Source organism: Sinocyclocheilus rhinocerous, unplaced genomic scaffold, assembly GCF_001515625.1.
Source record: "Sinocyclocheilus rhinocerous isolate Xijiao unplaced genomic scaffold, SAMN03320098_v1.1 scaffold980, whole genome shotgun sequence".
In the NCBI taxonomy this organism is placed as follows: Eukaryota; Metazoa; Chordata; class Actinopteri; order Cypriniformes; family Cyprinidae; genus Sinocyclocheilus; species Sinocyclocheilus rhinocerous.
This window is the reverse complement of record NW_015635053.1, coordinates 606,405-624,759: the sequence shown is the minus strand read 5'-3', so window position 1 is coordinate 624,759 and position 18,355 is coordinate 606,405. Positions and strand designations below refer to the sequence as shown.

The window sequence follows — 18,355 nt, the reverse complement described above, 5'->3', positions numbered from 1 at the left end:
ATGTGAAATTTTACATGTGAATGTTAACACAAATAAGATTTCAGTACTTGAGCAGAGAAGATTATCAGTGAATAACAGAAAAACTATTAATAAAATTAATATCATATAATTATATTATTTTTCATAATATATACAGTATATATAAAATTAATAATAATAATAAAATAATTTAAATAATTATATTATAATAAAGTAAATATATATTAAAATATAAAATATATTATTCTTATTAATACTAACAAAAACTTGAAATGTCTTGACTTGAGCTGCATTAATATTTTTTCAAAAATTCTCCTTTGTAAAAAACAGGTTATGAGTTTTGGAACAACGTGGTGGTGAATTGATAATGATAAAATGTTAATTTCTGCGTTATTACTTTAAAGAGAAGACATTTTGAGATGCTTTATGTGATAGCGTCCATATTGCATGCATATCAGGCTGCTTCTCATTGAAGGGTTTAAAGGAGTTCCTGTACACATCATCTTGTCAGCAACTCCAGCTCTCATCTTCCTGTTAATCCTTCTGTTCTAACGAGGCTCACTTTGCCAAACATGATTGGTTTGAGGACAGTCTGCCCGGGTCTGGGATTGAACACAATGCCCCCTTTCTGGCGAGAGAGAATGGGGGTTGATGACAGGACAGGGGTCCGGCAGATTTCAATGGCGCAGGAGGAATCTCTGCAATGTGAGCGTGCACATCCTACCCTGTGGGAGTGATCGCGAAACCTTTGAGCGGTGCTACTTGGAAGAATCCGAGAGTCTCCAAATCGCATGAGAAAACTGGAGGAAACATCTTTTCTCTGCTCATATAAAAAAAGACTTCAATAAATAGGCCTATTCTAAAGCAACTCCTACAAGTACAGACTGGACAAGTCCCACCATATCATCAGCTCACACTTCCTGCCCTCCCATCATCACCTTGTATCAACTCCACAATCTCAAACCGTGAGCGCAAACATTGACACTGACACCTTAGCTCTCGTTATTCCTTTGACAGGAACAGGAAATATCGCTGTGACAGAGCTTACTATCCTCTTTGTCTCTCCCTCCGCCCTTACTAAAGCTATTGTCGGTGTAATAACCCTGTCATCTAGCATCTGTCCCAGGGCAATGTACATCTTAAAGGTGGGGCGAATGAAACCTCATGCCTACCACCTCTCTCCCCAGGAATATAACTGTACCTTTGTCTTCAGCGGAAGCTACATTGTGTTTGTTCACAACGCCACTGCATCTTTAGCTCCCGAGGGACTTTCATTGAGTAACTGCATCAAGTGTCGTTCAGGATCTAGAGTGCGCTGTAAGAAATGTGTAAGGTGCATAAGAAAAGTTTTTCATGTGGTGACATTTACATTTAATTCATTAACTTTTTAAGTCAAACCACAGGACAACACAAGTTTACACTAACAAAGGTCATTTTATTGGTCAGAATGGATAAAAATAGTGGAATTTCTATGCCACTAGCACCACCATAGGCAAAAATAATAGGACTTTGGCTGCTGTTGGATGCAACCGATCAGTGAGATTTTCCGTTTGCACTTGAGGGAAGAGTTGTAAATGAAGACATTATAAATACGTTTAAACGACAACTATGTACTGAAAACGTAAAAGTTTTTAAAGGGGTCCTATTATGCTCTTTTACAAAGTCTTGATTTTGATTTGGAGGTGTACTAGAACAGGCTACCATAGCCGCCTGCGAGCTTCAGTGTAAATATTGCTTCAAAATAAAATCAATTTGAGCGCGATTTAAACCCGGATGATTGTAACCACTCTAAGTTCGTCTGCCTTGGGAAAGCTAGCATGTCTCCGACATAGTGATAACACTCGTTGCCTTCTCTAGTGCAGCTCAACCAGGTCTCGTCCCATTCGTCGATATTTGTGATATCACAAATCCCGGAAAATATGCGTTGTAGTCCAAACGAGTCGTTCGTTGTAGTTTTTGAAAAGTGATTTCTGTTCAATAAAATATCTCCTTTTGAAGTGAACTTTGAGCTTTGTAACGTTGCAGATCTTTTTTATGCTCAAACAGCAACATTACAGACTAACTAAAGTTGAAAAAGTGAAAAAGCATAATAGGACCCCTTTAAAAGGTTTTATGTGCAGACAACAAAGTTGTCAAAACGATCCCCGTTCGCATGGATTCGCGAAAACGACTAAAGAGGCTGTATTATGCATGCCAGGCCAGTAGTTGGCAATGTCACTTTGTAAAGAAACACTACGAGAAAACATATTATGCTGCGCATGATGTCACAGTTTTCACAAATTCACATTTATGTCAGAGATAATAATGGTAGCGTTTAAAAAACATATACTTTGAAACCTGTTTTTAAAAGTTAGCATTTTCAGTGCCTTAAAACGCATTGTCATGTAATTGAATGGCCAAAATACGTAAAAACGTTACATGTTTTTAGTTGAAAACTGTGTCGCGCAAAACACTACCAAAATCGGACACTTTCTGCTTCCCAAAGTTCACACACATCATCTTTGTCATTTGTGAATACAGGCAATCGTGAAACAAGCTGTATCGTCATCAGAGCCTCTATAGAAGCTGTGGAGGATGAGTCAGCCGGCTGCTCTCAAATTGCCATTGTGGTACTTTAATGGCATTCATTGGTAAAAAGAAAATTCTAACCAGCATGCGCTGCTTCAAGTCGAACCGATTGGTTTGAGCACCTAATTACTGTTTTCAAACAGGTTTTCCAAATACTCCACCACTCTGCCATTGGTCAGCAAACAGATTGCCCTGCCCCAAACGTATTCCAGTGGTTAAGCTGTTGTTGTGGCAATTTGGTTAAAATGTTCAAACAAACAGCAGTGCTCTGATGTGCTCCACAACACTACTGTGTTACACTGTTGAGAAATCAACCTACACGCGGTTTACTTAAAGTTGTCTCTCCATATTAAGTGAAAGAATTTTAATATCGAAAAATTACACAAGTCACCTTTAAGTTAACAGATGCACACAGTGTGTGAAACGTTAGAAGAAGCCATTTAGCACTCTACACAAAAGTTTCCTAGAACATGTCCAAAAATTTGACAATTAACAGGAAAACTTCAGTGTTATTGTTGCTATTGGCAAATGATTGTTATTCTGTCTTTTTTTATTAATATATTTTGGTACTAAATGATTGTTTTTGCCATCTGTGGAACAGTTACTTGTCTATTTAATTTGACAAAAGGAATGTGGACTGTTGAACTCAATAAGAATACAGAAGGAAGTTATTAAATTCTCCACTCCATTGTTGCTGTCAAAAACATGTTTTCCTATCCGCCTAAGAAACGTGGAAGAAGCCGCTGATGAACTGTGCAGTCACCATAACGTCCTGGGATGAGGGCCATTCACTAATCCAGAGGCTATGAACCAACACTAATGTTGTCATACCTAATCGAGTAATGAAACTCATAGGCAGCACACAAACAGAGGCTGATTCTCTAGTGATTTTGGTGGCGTTCGTAAAACTTGTGCTGAGATAAATCATGCAAAGCAAGAAATGTGTTGTGTTGAGAAGAGTTGTAGAGGAAGCTGAGATCAAATACAGTTTTCCAGAGGATTGTTGTAATAGTGTTGCTGGGATGTTTTGAATTTGGATACATACACAACAGTTCAAAAGTTTGGGATCATTTTTTTTTCTATTGCAATATACTTAATATATTTATTCCTGTGATAGCAAAGCCAAATTTCAAGCAACCATTACTCCAGTCTTTAGAGTCACATGATCTTTCAGAAATCATTCTAGAAATTCTATAAATGTCTTTACTGTCATTTTTAATCAAATATAATGTATCAATTGATACTGTAATAGTGTCACCAAAACAAGTTCTAATAGAGACTTTGTGGTCTTCTGAACTCTGCGGGCTCCTCAATGTACTGGCCAGTAGTAATTACAGGCATCTATCTTTCACTCAGTGCTTTTCTCTAACAACATTGTCCTGGCCTGCAGCCAAACACACACTGAGCCGGCAGCAATGTGAGCAACATCAAACCGCACCCTGTCCTCCTCAACAGACTCTCTGTCAACACATTTCCTTTGAGTCTTCAAAGAGAGAATTGGTGATACTCTGAATGTACCTGCTTCTTACCGCATATTAGCGCACTATGTATACATTCAGTGCTTTCAGACTTATACTTACATAATAACAGTGGAATAAAAAAAAAATATTCTGGGTTCAATACAAACTCTACTGAAAATGTCTGTTCCATGCTTTGTGCAAAGTGCCACAGAAAATAAAGCAAAATTTACATTTAGAGTAATGAACTTACAATGAATCCTATGGAACAAGGCATTGTACATTGAATTTGTATTCACTCTCTACAGAGCTTAACTTTTATTGAACCCGGATGTACTGTAACATGAAAAAGAACATTAGCATTGCTTTTCATAAGTGCTTTTGATAGTTTTCATCAAAGGGCAGCGTAACAGGTTAGCCTTTGCATCTACATATGAAGTTTTTATCTTCATGCATTGTGGATACTACAGCCATGTGGAGAATCAGCCACAAGCCAACACCCAAACCAACACCCATTCCCTTCCCGGTAAAATGGGGGGCGGAAGACTCCAGGTCTGAGAGGAGTTTGAGAGGGAGCAGTCTGGAGCCAGAAGCCTGATGCTGGGGCTGATAGTGGGCTTGTCCCGTCGTCTGGCTTCAGCATGGCTCCTCTCTCCTCAGCCGCCCGCCTCTGAACACAGTCCTGTTTACAGTGCTGCTTGACCTGGGTCAGCACCGATAACCATCGCCACACTGACATAATGGGCAATCCGCATGGAAACCATTTTTGCTTTACGGAGAGGAATGCAATACGGAAGAGGGGAAACTAGGAGGAAGAGATTAAAGTTTGGAGGAAGTCTTTGAGAGAAGTGAGACTCTGTAGGGCAAAGACACACGCAAACATTTCTGACTTTGATAGGAATGTGTGTTCACGATTTACAATAGTGCAGATTTGCTACGTCCTCAGGGACTATGATGGTAAACAAAGACCAAATATTGCTAATCTAGATACTACCTGTAGGTCAACAATTGTCTCATTTGTGTCTATACGCCAAACACGCAACTGAGAACCCTATTTAATCTCCTAAACTATAAAAAGCAGCCTCTAGGTAATACAAGTTCCTCTCTTCGGTATATATAAGCATAAAAATAGATTCAGCACATTAAATTATATAGCATATAAGTGAAGTTCCCAATGAAATTAACTTATAGGGTCTAATGGGTTTGGCTTCAGTTTATATGACCACAAAGATAAGAGTGTGAGACCAAGAGAATGAAGCAGAAAGAGCAATTGAGAAGGAGACAAAGGAGAAACAAATAGATCTAAATATAGACAGAAAGTGAGGGACCGAGATGCGGGCGGCAGAACAGAGTCGCTCCTGCTTGTGGTTTCACCCTCTGGTTATGAGAGTCTGGGTGGTCCACGCACACACACACAGGCCCTCAATTTCCCTCAGCTCTTAATTCGCTTGTCGTGGTTTTCTCCACAGGCCAGACTCTGGTTAGCCATCACCACTGCAATGCGTCACATAATGACAGCAATTTGTGGTCGTGAAGGGAGAAAACGAGAAAAGAAGACAGAAAGACATGAGCGTCTTACTCTTTTTGTGGAAGACAGAGCCGCAAATATCTGAGAGTGAAGGGATGAGTGAATCGAGTGGATGAGGAATGGATAAAAACTATGTGGAAGGACAGACCCCAGAACTGTCTCTGCGGCTTTGATTGACCATGCTTTTGCACATGACATCAAAATATATCCATGAGATTGCATATATCACGACTGATGTGTGGATTAAAAATCTGTCAAACCTGTCACAGAAAGTTATTTGAGTTAAAATTACAAACTGAGATGAGGCTGCTAGCCACACAATGTATAGTTTTCCATAACTTAGAATCATTCTCTATTTTGTTAAGCCCAATCAGGACTTAAGCCTCAGAATAGGCTGATCCACATGTCATAATGTTCTGAGAAGACTAGAAATTGATATTTTGAATGTCTTTGCACAGCAATACTGTGTACAAAACGTTGGCACCGTCAAATTCCCTTGGCTGTTTAGTCTTTAAAACTGGCCCCTGAGATCCACTCTCTGGCTGGTTTAGCCCCAACATCAACCTCACTTGCCTATAATTTTCTAGTAGCCATATTAGACCTTGATTAGCTTCTTCAGATTTATTTGGTAAGGTTAGAGCTAAACTCTGCAGGACAGTGGACATGCTCTAGAATGTCACTTGGAATGGAATTGTGATATCAATGTCATTGTCTGAGATACAGTATATCTTCATTAAAACAATATTTCAATGTATGTCAATGTATGATGAGATCACAAAAATATCAGATTCAAACCCAGGCTGTGTGCATGTCGCATCGTGTGTGCAATTCGTCAGGCTATCACTGACCTTTTTTCTGACTTCTTTCAGGTAGAGCAGGGGTGTTCAAACTTGGTCCTAGAGAGCCACTGTCCTGCAGAGTTTAGCTCCACCTTGCCTCAACACACCTGCCTGGAAGTTTCTAGTATGCCTACACTGTAAAAAAAATTGCGTAAAATTTACGGTAAAAAACCGGCAGCTGTGGTTGCCGGAATTTTACCGTAAAAAATACGGTAGCAACGTTTTAGGTTTTACGGTTGTAACTTAAATTTACAGTTAAATACCGTAATTTCATTAACTGATATAATGTTAATATACCAACCTATTGAAGTACTGAAATCTGTTTTGTACCTTTGTAATACACTGATAACCACCAAATGCAGGTGGTGATGAGAAAGTCACACGATGAACCAAAGCCTATCACAAGCAGCTTTTAAATAATAACATATATAGAAGGTACACAATGTCATTCACACAAACACTAAACACAATCATGGTAACACATGAAACTGAAATAATGCAATAAACATTAATTTAACAACATTAGGTGTAACACACAACCCTAATATACAAAACTGATAAGAAAAAACTAAGAAGAAACATAGTTATTTCAACAAAAAAAACATCAAATTTGAAATGTAATGCAGGGAATTCTGGGAATGTCAATTTACGGTTATTCACTGTAAATGATACGGTCTTTTTCACTTCCAAAAACGGTATACTACCGTAAAATTAATGTCCAATACATGTAATGTCCAATACAGTTTTTCACCGTATATAGTAGGGGAATTTACCGTTAACCATTTAACAGGTTTTAACTGTAGCATTTTTACAGTCTTTTACCGTTAAATTCACGGTCATTTTTTACAGTGTAGTAAGACCTTGATTAGCTGGTTCAGGTGTGTTTAATTGGTGTTAACTCTGCTGGACAGTGGTCTTCGAGAAGCAGGATTGGACACCCCTGAGGTAAAGAGAGAAAGGACATGATGGAGACAAGAGGGAGGAACTGAAAATGTTGCAAGCCAGATTCAATCCACATGAACACTGTGGCTAGATATAGACACTAACTGGTAGTGTACAGCTCCAACAACATGCAGTATCCCAAAACACTTATGGTCTAGCTGTCTCTTTGCCCCAAAGCAGACATATTCTTGCTGTTTAATTAATATCAAAGTTTGCATTGTTCTCTATATTGAACTTTACAATATTTGAAGCATAGTTCTCCAAAAGTATGTTAATAAGTTTTAAAGTCATGTTTCAGATGTAGTCCAGACTTCATTTCAGTCTACAATTGACTTTTGTGCTGCAAAGAGAGTTAAGTAAATCACACATGTTTTCATTTTTATGATGCATTCAAAATGTTCTACTCGCCGTTCATCTGGAATGTCCAATAAATCATTACACGGCCCAATCTGTAGTTTTGTTCAGTCTTTTACAAACAAAAATTCTTTTTTGACATATACAAGTTTACACTAAACCACACTGACCAGCTTCTGGGAGAGATGTAGAGAGGTGGAGGAGTGAATTCAAACGTGATGCAGACATTAAAGATTATCTAAAATACAGTCTGGGTACCTTCAACATTGCTGCTTGTAAAATAGTAAAATTGTAAACATTGCTGCTTGTAAAATTGTAAAAAAAAAATGAAACAGTAATTTTATCTCATTTAAAATATAATATGCAAACTCAACAGTTACTACCTTCATATATAGTAAAATAACTATCAACCGCATTAACACTAAAGGAAGCAAAAAAAAAAAAAAAATCCAACAACTCTCTACATGTTAAGACTGTTTGCCACCTCCTGAAAACTTCACTCTCTAATCAAGTATCAAAGAGAATGTCTTTCAAAGCCTTTTCAAAGCAGGAGTGCGCTATTTAATGTGTTGCCTAGAGAGATGATTATTGCAATAAATTTCCTGTTGTCCCCAGTGGCGAGCAGCTGAGACAGCTGCAGGTCGGGCGGAGAAAACACCCTCTCCATCTATCCTTTTCACTGGATGGAGCTCACCCTGTCCCTGGAGGTCCCAATCCCAACTCTAAAGAAGATGTACGAGATGGTTTCCTGGACTTCGCAAGACACTGGCCGTGGGAAATAGTGCTTACAGATAAAGACTGTTCAATAGGCAAATGACAAAGTTTTTCCATTGACATTTGCTTCGAGTTTTGAGTTGGGAAACCTAATCTGAATGTCAAAGCCAATGGAAAACATTCAAACTAAAAAAAATTCACATGGTGACCTCAACATCAGCTCTTACTCTTTTCATTTATTTTCATCAGATACTGTGTGCTGGGCATCTTTCTTTATTCTTAAGTCTCACAGCAGAACAACTGTCCATATTCAAAGTGGCAAATCATCTGTAATGCCTTTTTGCCTATATCTTTGATGTTCGCCAGCAGTTTGGCAAGTAAGAACATGCAGAGGTTTTAGTCATAAAGGATTGTACCTTCACAGATGGCAAGGTTCTTGCCTGCAATAGTGTTTCTTAATGGTATTATTGGAAACTGATCACATTCGTTTATCAGCATTACCAGTTGGTCAGTTGGGAGATGCTATGTTCAACTTAAAAGTGCACTAGCACTCAATCTTGTTTAACTTCTCGGCACACATTCAAACAGGCCTTTTCCATCCTTCCGGGAAACAACTCCCGGAGTGGTAATTTTCAGTTTATTACAAAATAATTGGCTTCGATTTGAATTATTCTCCCACAGTCGCTCTTAAAACGCACACCATGTTTTCTTTGGCAACTCTACGTAGCATCAAACAAAGTTGTGATTTTCAAAGATCTTGTTTACAAGGTTCCTGATGTGTAGATTCCTCACAGTTTAAGGACACCACCTGCATTTCGGCATGTGCATGTGAGGTATGAGCGTAGTTGGCTGGTTTATGATGCAGTGGGCACTGAATGGATTTCTTTGGACTGCAGTTCTACTTCTTTCAGAGATGTGCAGCTGCAAGTGATGCGACTCCGGCACGTCACGCATACTTCATGGCTCCCTTCTTAAGCAACCATTCTCTCATCTTTTCCTGCTAGACACAATGCCCAGAATAAACTAGCCATCCATCAGAAATGGCCTAACTTGAGTCCTTCATGAAAGACTAAGAAAGTGTCACTCCAATTTACATTCCTAGATGATTTGAAAATTTTTGTCTGGTTACAGAATGTTTCCAGTTGCTGCACTAAAAACTTATTACGCAAATCTTCCTCTGGTATTGACAGGGAAGCAGGTTATGAGATTTCCCTTTCCTAGTTTGGCGAGGAAACCTTCTCAAATAAGCCTGATACATAGGATTCAGGATTCAGTGAGTAATCTTCCCTGATGCAAGGCACAGCCCTAAATAGTTCAGATAAGGAAAAATCTCAGTTTAAAATTCCTGCTTTGAGCCTGCCTCAGTCTGGCCAGCGATCCTTCCTGGTCCACATATTGCAATCTTGGATGAGTTGTATATTCTCAATGCGGCAAATGTAAGCAAACTCATTAAAAAAGCATTAGGGGGGACTGTGTAATGCTGTAAGCTGTATGCATGTAAAATAATCTATTTGGAAACTCAGAAGGTTTAATTTGCTCCTTCATTTGAGTAGACGGCTTCTCACATGTGTGGATCCCAAGCATCTCTGGATGAGCAGTTAACCATTCCCACTTTGGTGCGACTGGGTTCCTTTATGGTTAGGATCATGAATCTGAAATCTGAGCTTCTGTATAAACCATTTCCACTTAACGAACAGTATTCTGGGTATCATCTTTCCCAGACATTGTCCTCCCTTAAGGTTTCCAGTGGTGTTTGAGGGGGTGAGAACATGTCACCTCAAAAGCACAGTTTATAGCTTCTGTCAGATCCAAAGAGCCGATGGTGAAATGCGGCTAAAGGCTTAACCACAGGTTAAGAGACCCCCACACAGACCCCCACAGAGGTCTGTGATGGATTGTCAAGTTTGCCCAGGGGGTGATTTATGAACCTCTGCCATTGAAAAGGACATAATCCACACTTAGCCACTGATTCAATTGTTATTCCCTCACCAGAACCCACAGGAACATTTTATTACTCAGTGGTTGCTCTTTCATAGACCAGGCGAATTCTCACTTAGGTTCACTTAAGAATCATCTTTGTCACAGATATTTTTCCTAAAATTCCTCTGGAGACAAATGAGACCATTTTTACAGTCATTCAAATCATTTCATATTGAGATGTCTTACTTATGATGGCAGATCTTGGTATCTTGCCATATCTGACAATTCTGAAACATTATGTGCTTACATACATTGCAAAAAGCAAAGCAAATGACTCCTTTGATCGGATTGCTGTCTAGAAGAACCACTTGAGATATAAAATAAATTTCATTCCTTCTGTCCTACAGAAAAAAAGGGAAAGAGGAAAGCCTTATGTCTTTATTTCAAAGATGGATCAGGAACTCAGGAAGGAAGTGGCCTGGAAGGAAAGTCTCCAATCAATAATAGTTGATGATGTAACCAAGTTCTACATATATGCAATCCTACATAATATTTAGGGGGTCCCACACAGGGTTTGCTCCTCAGGTTTGGTTTTTCTATAGCATGCTGAGTAGAAGCATTCGGGTCTTCTCCTCCTGCTCTGGATCTATTTAAAGATGTTCTGGAGATGAGGCAGTCTGCGGTAGGTCCACTGGTTTATTTATCCTGCATGGGCTCTGACTATTTTCGGGCTGACTTCACAAGGCACTAATTGCTCTCTTTTCACTGTTAGGTAACGGGAAGAGAAGGAAATGAACAATCACTCCCATGTTTGTTTGAGGGTGAGGTTGAGTCTGCAACTCTCCGTATGTGTACTAGCTTGTACACAAATGGAGTCGTGTGTTAATGACAAGACATTCTGCTTGGAGAAAAAAAAAATGCACGCCTGTTTTTTGTTTATTTGTTTTTCTTTCCATTCAGCCTTTTTATCCAGAATTTGAACTGAGGAACTGAGGAATTTATGAAAGAATGTGTTGTTGTATTTTCCTCCACAAATTGCATAAGTTGTATAGAGAAGTTTAAAAAGTACAAACAAAATGAGGCAGTGAGAAAAAGCTTGTAGTCATGCATCATGAATGTGATTTGGTTCTGCAAGTAGGGTCATAACACTCTCAGGTGTAAACATACCTCTGTCTGTCCTACAGCCTGGAGGGTATGTTGTACATTCTGACCCCTCTCACTCACTCACTACATTGCACATCAGCGTGGCAGATTCCTAAGTCTGTTTGAATTGTCCAATGCTCTGAAAAGATCAAACTCCCTCCCCGGTGCCTTGTCCATGACCTGTCCTGACACACAAAGCAGGTAAACAGGCCACTGGGGTACCGTGAGCTGACATCTACGGTCAGAGTCTAAGCCAGTGGTTCTCAACCCGCGGCCCGTCACGAATTCAAATGCGGCCCACCATGCTGAACACAGTTTAAAAAATAACTTTCAGTTTTACAATTCATTTTAGTTTTTACATTAATTAAAAAATGCACTAAATAAATATAAGCTATAATGTTTTTGTTATGTAAAATAATTTTGTTTTTCATATATTATTTTCAGACAAGAGCAGACCTGTATTCACGTAATTAAAGTTACGCATTTAACGAAAACTTACAAGCGCGCACTTTGGCAGAATTCAATTCAAATAGTCATCAGCAGCCATTAGTTCGGTAAAACTGAGCATCAGAATGGACAAATTTGTTATTAAGGGAAAAAAAATTAAATGTGGAAAATGCCAGCGAAGGAACACATACAATCGCAACTTCATTGTGCTGTTACTCCTTTCGAGCCGAATTTCACAAAATTGGTCAGCTCCCGACAGCATCAGGTGTTTTATTAATGGTGAGTAGAATTATTTATTTCAATGAATGTATCGATTAGATATCATAATATTTAGGCCATAATATTATAAATCCGGTTGGTTTGTATTGGTAACGTAATATGTTAATGATATGCGTGCGGCCCATGAGACTTGCACTTGGACCATAGTGCGGCCCAGTGGAAAAAAAGGTTGAGAAGCACTGGTCTAAGCCGTCTTCCTGCTTCTACCAGACATAATACATTACTTTCACCTTCTTCTCGCTTCGGTCATGAACCCATGGCGAAATTTCACTCCAGCAAATATGGACATCTCTGTAAACTATGGACTTCGTCAGCTGGGGGTTTTAATAACCATTCCAGATATCCCGTTGACATTTGGAGCCTCACTTCAAAAAAGTTTTTATTCTCTTTCTCTGAGGAACAGTCAGCGAGAATGCCAAATTTGTCCATGTGTTTCATATATTTGTTAAATTTCGAGTATTACTTCTTGGAGACTCTGGGTTTTGGTAATGGACTGTTGATGGAGGGTATACGTACAGCAATATAAATCCACTGAAGCACCTCAGCAGTGATGTTATTCCTCAGCTCTTTGCTCTACGTGAATCCCACTGTGTTGCTTTGCAGTGGTACCGTAAGCATCAAAGCTGTGAGTGATTGTCCGTGCAGTTTGTCTGCTAGCACCCCCTGAGGGATCAGCCTACAAACTTACCACATTATAAAGCTCAAAGCGTTCACCACTGCCAGGATGAAAATACCATTAGCACCCTGTTTCATTGAAGAGCTTAGGTGGTTAAACGGAGAGAACATTAGAGCCATTTAATGATGTAGGCTGCCAGAGTTGAATTCACTAGGATTCAGAAGTGCATAAACAACCCTGAAGATCTGAGCCCTGATCCTGAGAAGGCCTTCTTCTAAACGTTTCGCTAATGTTTTTATCATTTTTATTGACAGCATAGAGAGAGGACACGAAATGATGCAACAAAGCGGCAGGAAAGAGATCGGGAAATGATGCAAGCCCTATTTAAACTTCTCTTCTCAGTATGAGCACCATGTAGCAACTTGTGTGTGTTAGCTACTAGGTACTAGGTGATAGGTAAAATTGAACATACATTTAACATCTGTTTTCTCAACAGCACTTAGTCACTATGAAATCAAAATTAAAAATAAAAAAATAAAAAAATAAAAACTAGTCTTTTATCAAATTATATTTAGCTGTTGGAGTCAATAACCTAATGGGCAGCGCTTTTGGTGACCCGAGTTTGAATCCTTTCCAAAAAAAACTCAACACCTATTTATTTATTTATTAATTACTGATTTGCATATTAAAGTGGAAACGCTCTCAGATCCGCTAGAAAAGCAGTTCATGAAAATACAAAAAAAACTCTTGCTTTTGCAGAGATGACAGTTCTGATTGTTTTACATGTTAATTTCTGATCCAAAAAAACTCAACACTTATTTATTTATTTATTAATTACAGATTTGCATATTAAAGTGCAAACAATCTCAGATCCACTAGGAAAGCATATTTTAAATAATGCTCATTTATGCACTGGTTGCTAGGCAACCATACATCCCATAATTAAAATGTCAGCAATGCAAAACATCAAAATGCAACAACTGGCCACAGACACTTCCTGTAAATTCTCTACTGTCATTTTTTTTCTCATTTAATATCTGTATTTATTCGTGAATATGTTAGTAAAATGGGTTGCGAACAGCATTTTGTGTCGACTGAACTAAACTAAAATTTGTTACATGGTTATGTGACATAATTGATAAGAGTATATAAAATCTGTTCCAGCTGTTTGTAATATTTGTTACACAGTGATTTAGGTGTTAACTCTTCCTGTTTGACCCATAAAAAATAAATCACTGGCCAAAAGGGCCGCAAATAGATTTATGGCCCTCAAATCAGATAACACAACACACTTCAGAACTTGAAGGCATCTTTCACACACTCGCTCTGTTCTTGTTTCTGAGTCTAAAAGGTTTCAAGGCCAAAGCACTGGAAGTTGAGGTGGGCCAGTAAGCGAAAACATGTGTCTGCAGCCCTCACCTCGAGCGCAACATTAATTTGTGTTTGTGTAGAAAATTGCCCTGAGAGAGATGAAAATATATGGGCCTTGGCTTCAGGGAATGGGCTGACAGCTTTGAGGTTTGAGCTGGTTGATGCTTGTACTCATCTTCAGCTGAGCTAACCTGATGCTAACTGGTTTCAGTACAGCTCTAAAAGACATTTTCAGTGTTTTCTTTGAATTGAGGGTTTATTCTTTATTTTAATACAGTTATTTAAATATTGCCTTAAAGCACCCCGATTTCCTAAAATACAGTGTATAAGAACCAACTGTCATATATGTGATTGTAATATATTGTTATTAGATTAAATGTGCTACTTAAAAATATGAACTTGAGTATTTATTTATTTATTTATTTTTTACTAAATATCGTCAACTATGGCACATATTGTATAGTTCTAAAATGCCTTTTAATCTCCCGAAAGACTAAAAAGCTTCTATCTGCATCTGTACTGAAAGACAGACATTAATTTGACATTAAAAGAGGCTGAAAGGTGAAAAATGACAATTTCCATCTTTTACTCAACCTCATGAAATACAAAAGAAGACATTTTGAAAATGTTTAAACAATTTTAAACAAAAGTCAGTGTGGCCCAATGTTGTTTTAGGCCCCATTGACTTTCATTGTATAGACAAAACAGTTAAAACATTCTTTAAAATATCTTCTTTTGTGATCTGCAGAAGAAAGAAAGTCATACAGGTTTGAAAAGGAGGTTTGAAAGTCTTTTTAGATCTTCCGTATCTACAAATATAAATCAGTCAGCAGTCAGTGTGTTTAGGAATGTGTATGCGAGTGTTATTCATGTTAGTGCACAAAACAGCAATCTCTAACTTTTCCTCGTCTGATGTACCTAACGTCCACTCCTGTTGAAACCAACAGAAACAAACAAAAATCAGTGCAAAAACAGACTCTCTTGGTGACAGACTTTTTCCGCGCCTCAGGGCACCTGTTGTCCCCATATGGGCGATTGCTGCAGAGCGAGACAGGACAGGCATTTAATATTGGCAGAATGTCCAGCGCTGCTGCCTGCTTTCTCAGTAGCACGTTCACACAGCTCCCACGTGTGCGTTACTTTTTGCTCTATAAACTATTTCATCTAAATTTAATGTTAAGCAAGTCCCACCATGCATAAAATAGTGATGATAGTATCTGCTTGTTATGTCCATAGAAAAATAAGCAGTAATTGAAGCATAATATTAATTGAATCCATTGAGTAAGGATGCTTTTGCAGAGATGACATTTATTTATTTATTAAATACTGATTTGCATATTAAAGTGTAAAAGATCTCAGATCCACTAGAAAAGCAGTTCATGAAAATAATTTTTTTTTTTTTTTTTTAAACAATTGCAAGACAAAACAATTACAGTAAAATAGGGCTGCTGGGCTGATATTTTAAATAATGCTCATTTAAGCACTGGTTGCTAGGCAACCATACATCCCATAATTAAAATGTCAGCAATGCAAAATGTCAAAATGTAACAACTGGCCACAGACACTTCATGCATTTAAAGTTTGGTGAGTTTTCAGTGCAGGGATTAGAAGTTATAGTGGAATAATAACGACAGGCCAGGGCATAAGCAATAGAATAGTTCTGTACATGTCTAATGCAAACACTTTTTCTTGGTTTGACTAAAAGTTTGGCATAAAAAAAAGACGACGATGAATGAGCACTTTGAGTAAATGGCGTCAGTAGAACAGAGCTTTCTTGCAGAACGGTCCCCGTCGTGCTTAAACACACACTTTGACATCTCAACAATGACACGCACATCAAAGCTCAGTCAATATTTACATCAATCTGCTCTCCTCCGGTGAAGAAAGAAAGTGTTAGATGAGGCATTGCATGTAAAAGATTGGTCTGATTTGCACAGACTCATAATGAAACTTTAAAATCAATAACTTTATGAAAATTTGTGAAAGACCTCAGAATCAGTTTGGCCGGATTATTCGTCGAACACTAGTGAGATTCTATTAAAGTTTCGTTAAAATCCTCATTATATTAATACAATTGGCTGCAGTGTTTAATAAACGTACTAAATGGACACAAATTTGACAAATGAAGTCATGCGATATATTGCACAACGCAATAAAAATCCTTATAACACTAGCAGAATAAAAAAGAGATACAATCTTATGGACTTGCAACTGTCTAGAGACACTGCTCAAGATGTTTCAATATGTTTGAAAGGTTGTGGTACATGTGTTTGCAATCCAATTCCCAACCAATGAGCTACGCTTCCTCCGAAGCCTGAAACACAACTCTCTCCAGTTATTGATTCACGTGAGCTGCACAACGTTTTATGAGCGAACATTTGAGTCCTCCTTTGCGTCATCATTCACAATCAGGGGACATATGGCATGCCTTAGCGATTAGCATGGACTTAAACCCAACAGGCTTCCAGCTGACATGGAGAAACCCAATACTGTACGGAGCGCCCCACTGCATCACTCTACACACACGTTCCCATCAGATACCGCTGCACTGAGAACTGTCACAGGATACATGGGAACCAAGCATTGCTTTTCACGTTTGGTAAGGAACGGAGCAGTCTGTACGGTTCGGTACGGTACGCTGAAAGTGTCCCGTTTGCGACAACGCAGTTTCACATGTTTTGTATTACAGTTCTGATTGAAGGTGCACATCAACACCGATCACTCAAGTTGGATCACATGTATGTCATACATCCTAAATGGGATCAGAAATAAAAGGTCACAGGAAATTTGCCCCATGCATCTAATCTCATAATTATAATTAGGATAGCATAAATAATTTAAATAATAACGATCATTTAAAACATAAGCATTAAACAGAGGAGAAAAACACTTCCCATATGGTTCTCGTTAACATGAAGGTCATGCGCTCAATTAAACAATGGCATTTTAGCGCAAATCCATCTGTCACTTAGTAGAAAATGCCAGGTAGCCTGACTTGCACTCATCCTAATAAACCACGAACAAACTACTCAAGATAAAAGAAAACATGCCACAGACTACATTAAATACAGGTGCACTTAAGCACAAATATGATTTATGAAGACCTAAATGTGTTTTGTGCAACCGCTGAGAGCATGAAACCCCAAATCCTTATGAAACCAAAATTGCCAGTCTATCTCTTGTTAATAACTTTGCATATGTTTGTAGCTCATGGTAATATCAACAAATTCTAATAGTCAATTTTGTTAACCTCTGAACAATCACTAATATTTGAGTGATACAAGTTCTGGGTCTCGAAGCAAAACCAGTTGAGAACCACTAAGTCTGTTATTAACCTAGAGCCTTTCATATCTTCCAAACCCCTCATCCAGGCATAAAGCAATAATCTTTCAGTGTCCTTTTGAAGATATTTAATGTAATCAAACCAAACGTCCCTCAAGAACTATTCACAGCCCCTTACTGTCTCAGCAAAGTGGGTGATGGAAGCAGGAGGGAGTACTCACAGGTAAGACATCAAAGGACTCAGGTCGGTTGGCACACTGGATAGTCCTTGTTCGGAGCAGTCCACGAGCAGTAGGATGCCATCCTCCTCACACTGGCACGCAGACGGGCACTGCTTCCCAGGCATGGCGGCACCCGGCGGCCCTTGAGAATGGGCACTTGAGACGGCATGCAGGATCAGTAACACCACCAACATGACAATGACTCCAACTCTTGTCTTTCTGTGGGTGAGCTGTATATCTGTCTCTCTGCAGTCTCACTCAGCTGTAGCTCTGTTTGTGTGTATGTGTCTGTCCGCTCTCAGCTCTCTGAAATGTTATCCTGAGCCTCGTCTCTGTAGATTTATTCTGTCACTTCAAACTCCCATGGGTGAATGAGTCAGTCAGGGGCTTACACAGGTCTTCTCTCTCTCTCTCGTCTCATCTCACTTAGGAGACATTCACCTATTGTAGTAGAAGCTTGCAGCGCTCCTCTGATTGGCCGGAGCTTTTGGAGGGCGGGGCTGCCTGGCACAGCACTCCTCCTACTTTCTCTCGCGCGCTCTTTCTGCCTCAGGCAGCTGGAGTGGATGGTTGGAAGAAAGCAGGAGAGCCGAACTCTGAGAGGGGGGACTGTATGCTGTATGCGGAGATCTCATTTTCATACCTTTAGAGCTACCACAATCCTTCCCTCACAATTACTTTTCTACAACTGCTGC

At 39.0% G+C, this 18,355-nt stretch overlaps 1 protein-coding gene across 1 annotated transcript in view; it reads right to left on the bottom strand.

Moving 5' to 3' along the window:
* Positions 1 to 17,854, bottom strand: part of lgr6 (leucine-rich repeat containing G protein-coupled receptor 6) — an 81,739-nt gene extending 63,885 nt beyond the window's left edge. Inside the window, exon 1 of the mRNA XM_016560748.1 lies at positions 17,661 to 17,854. Coding sequence (XP_016416234.1) covers positions 17,661 to 17,854 — 194 coding nt within the window. The remainder of the gene's footprint in view (positions 1 to 17,660) is intronic.
* Between the last annotated feature and the right edge of the window lie 501 nt (positions 17,855 to 18,355).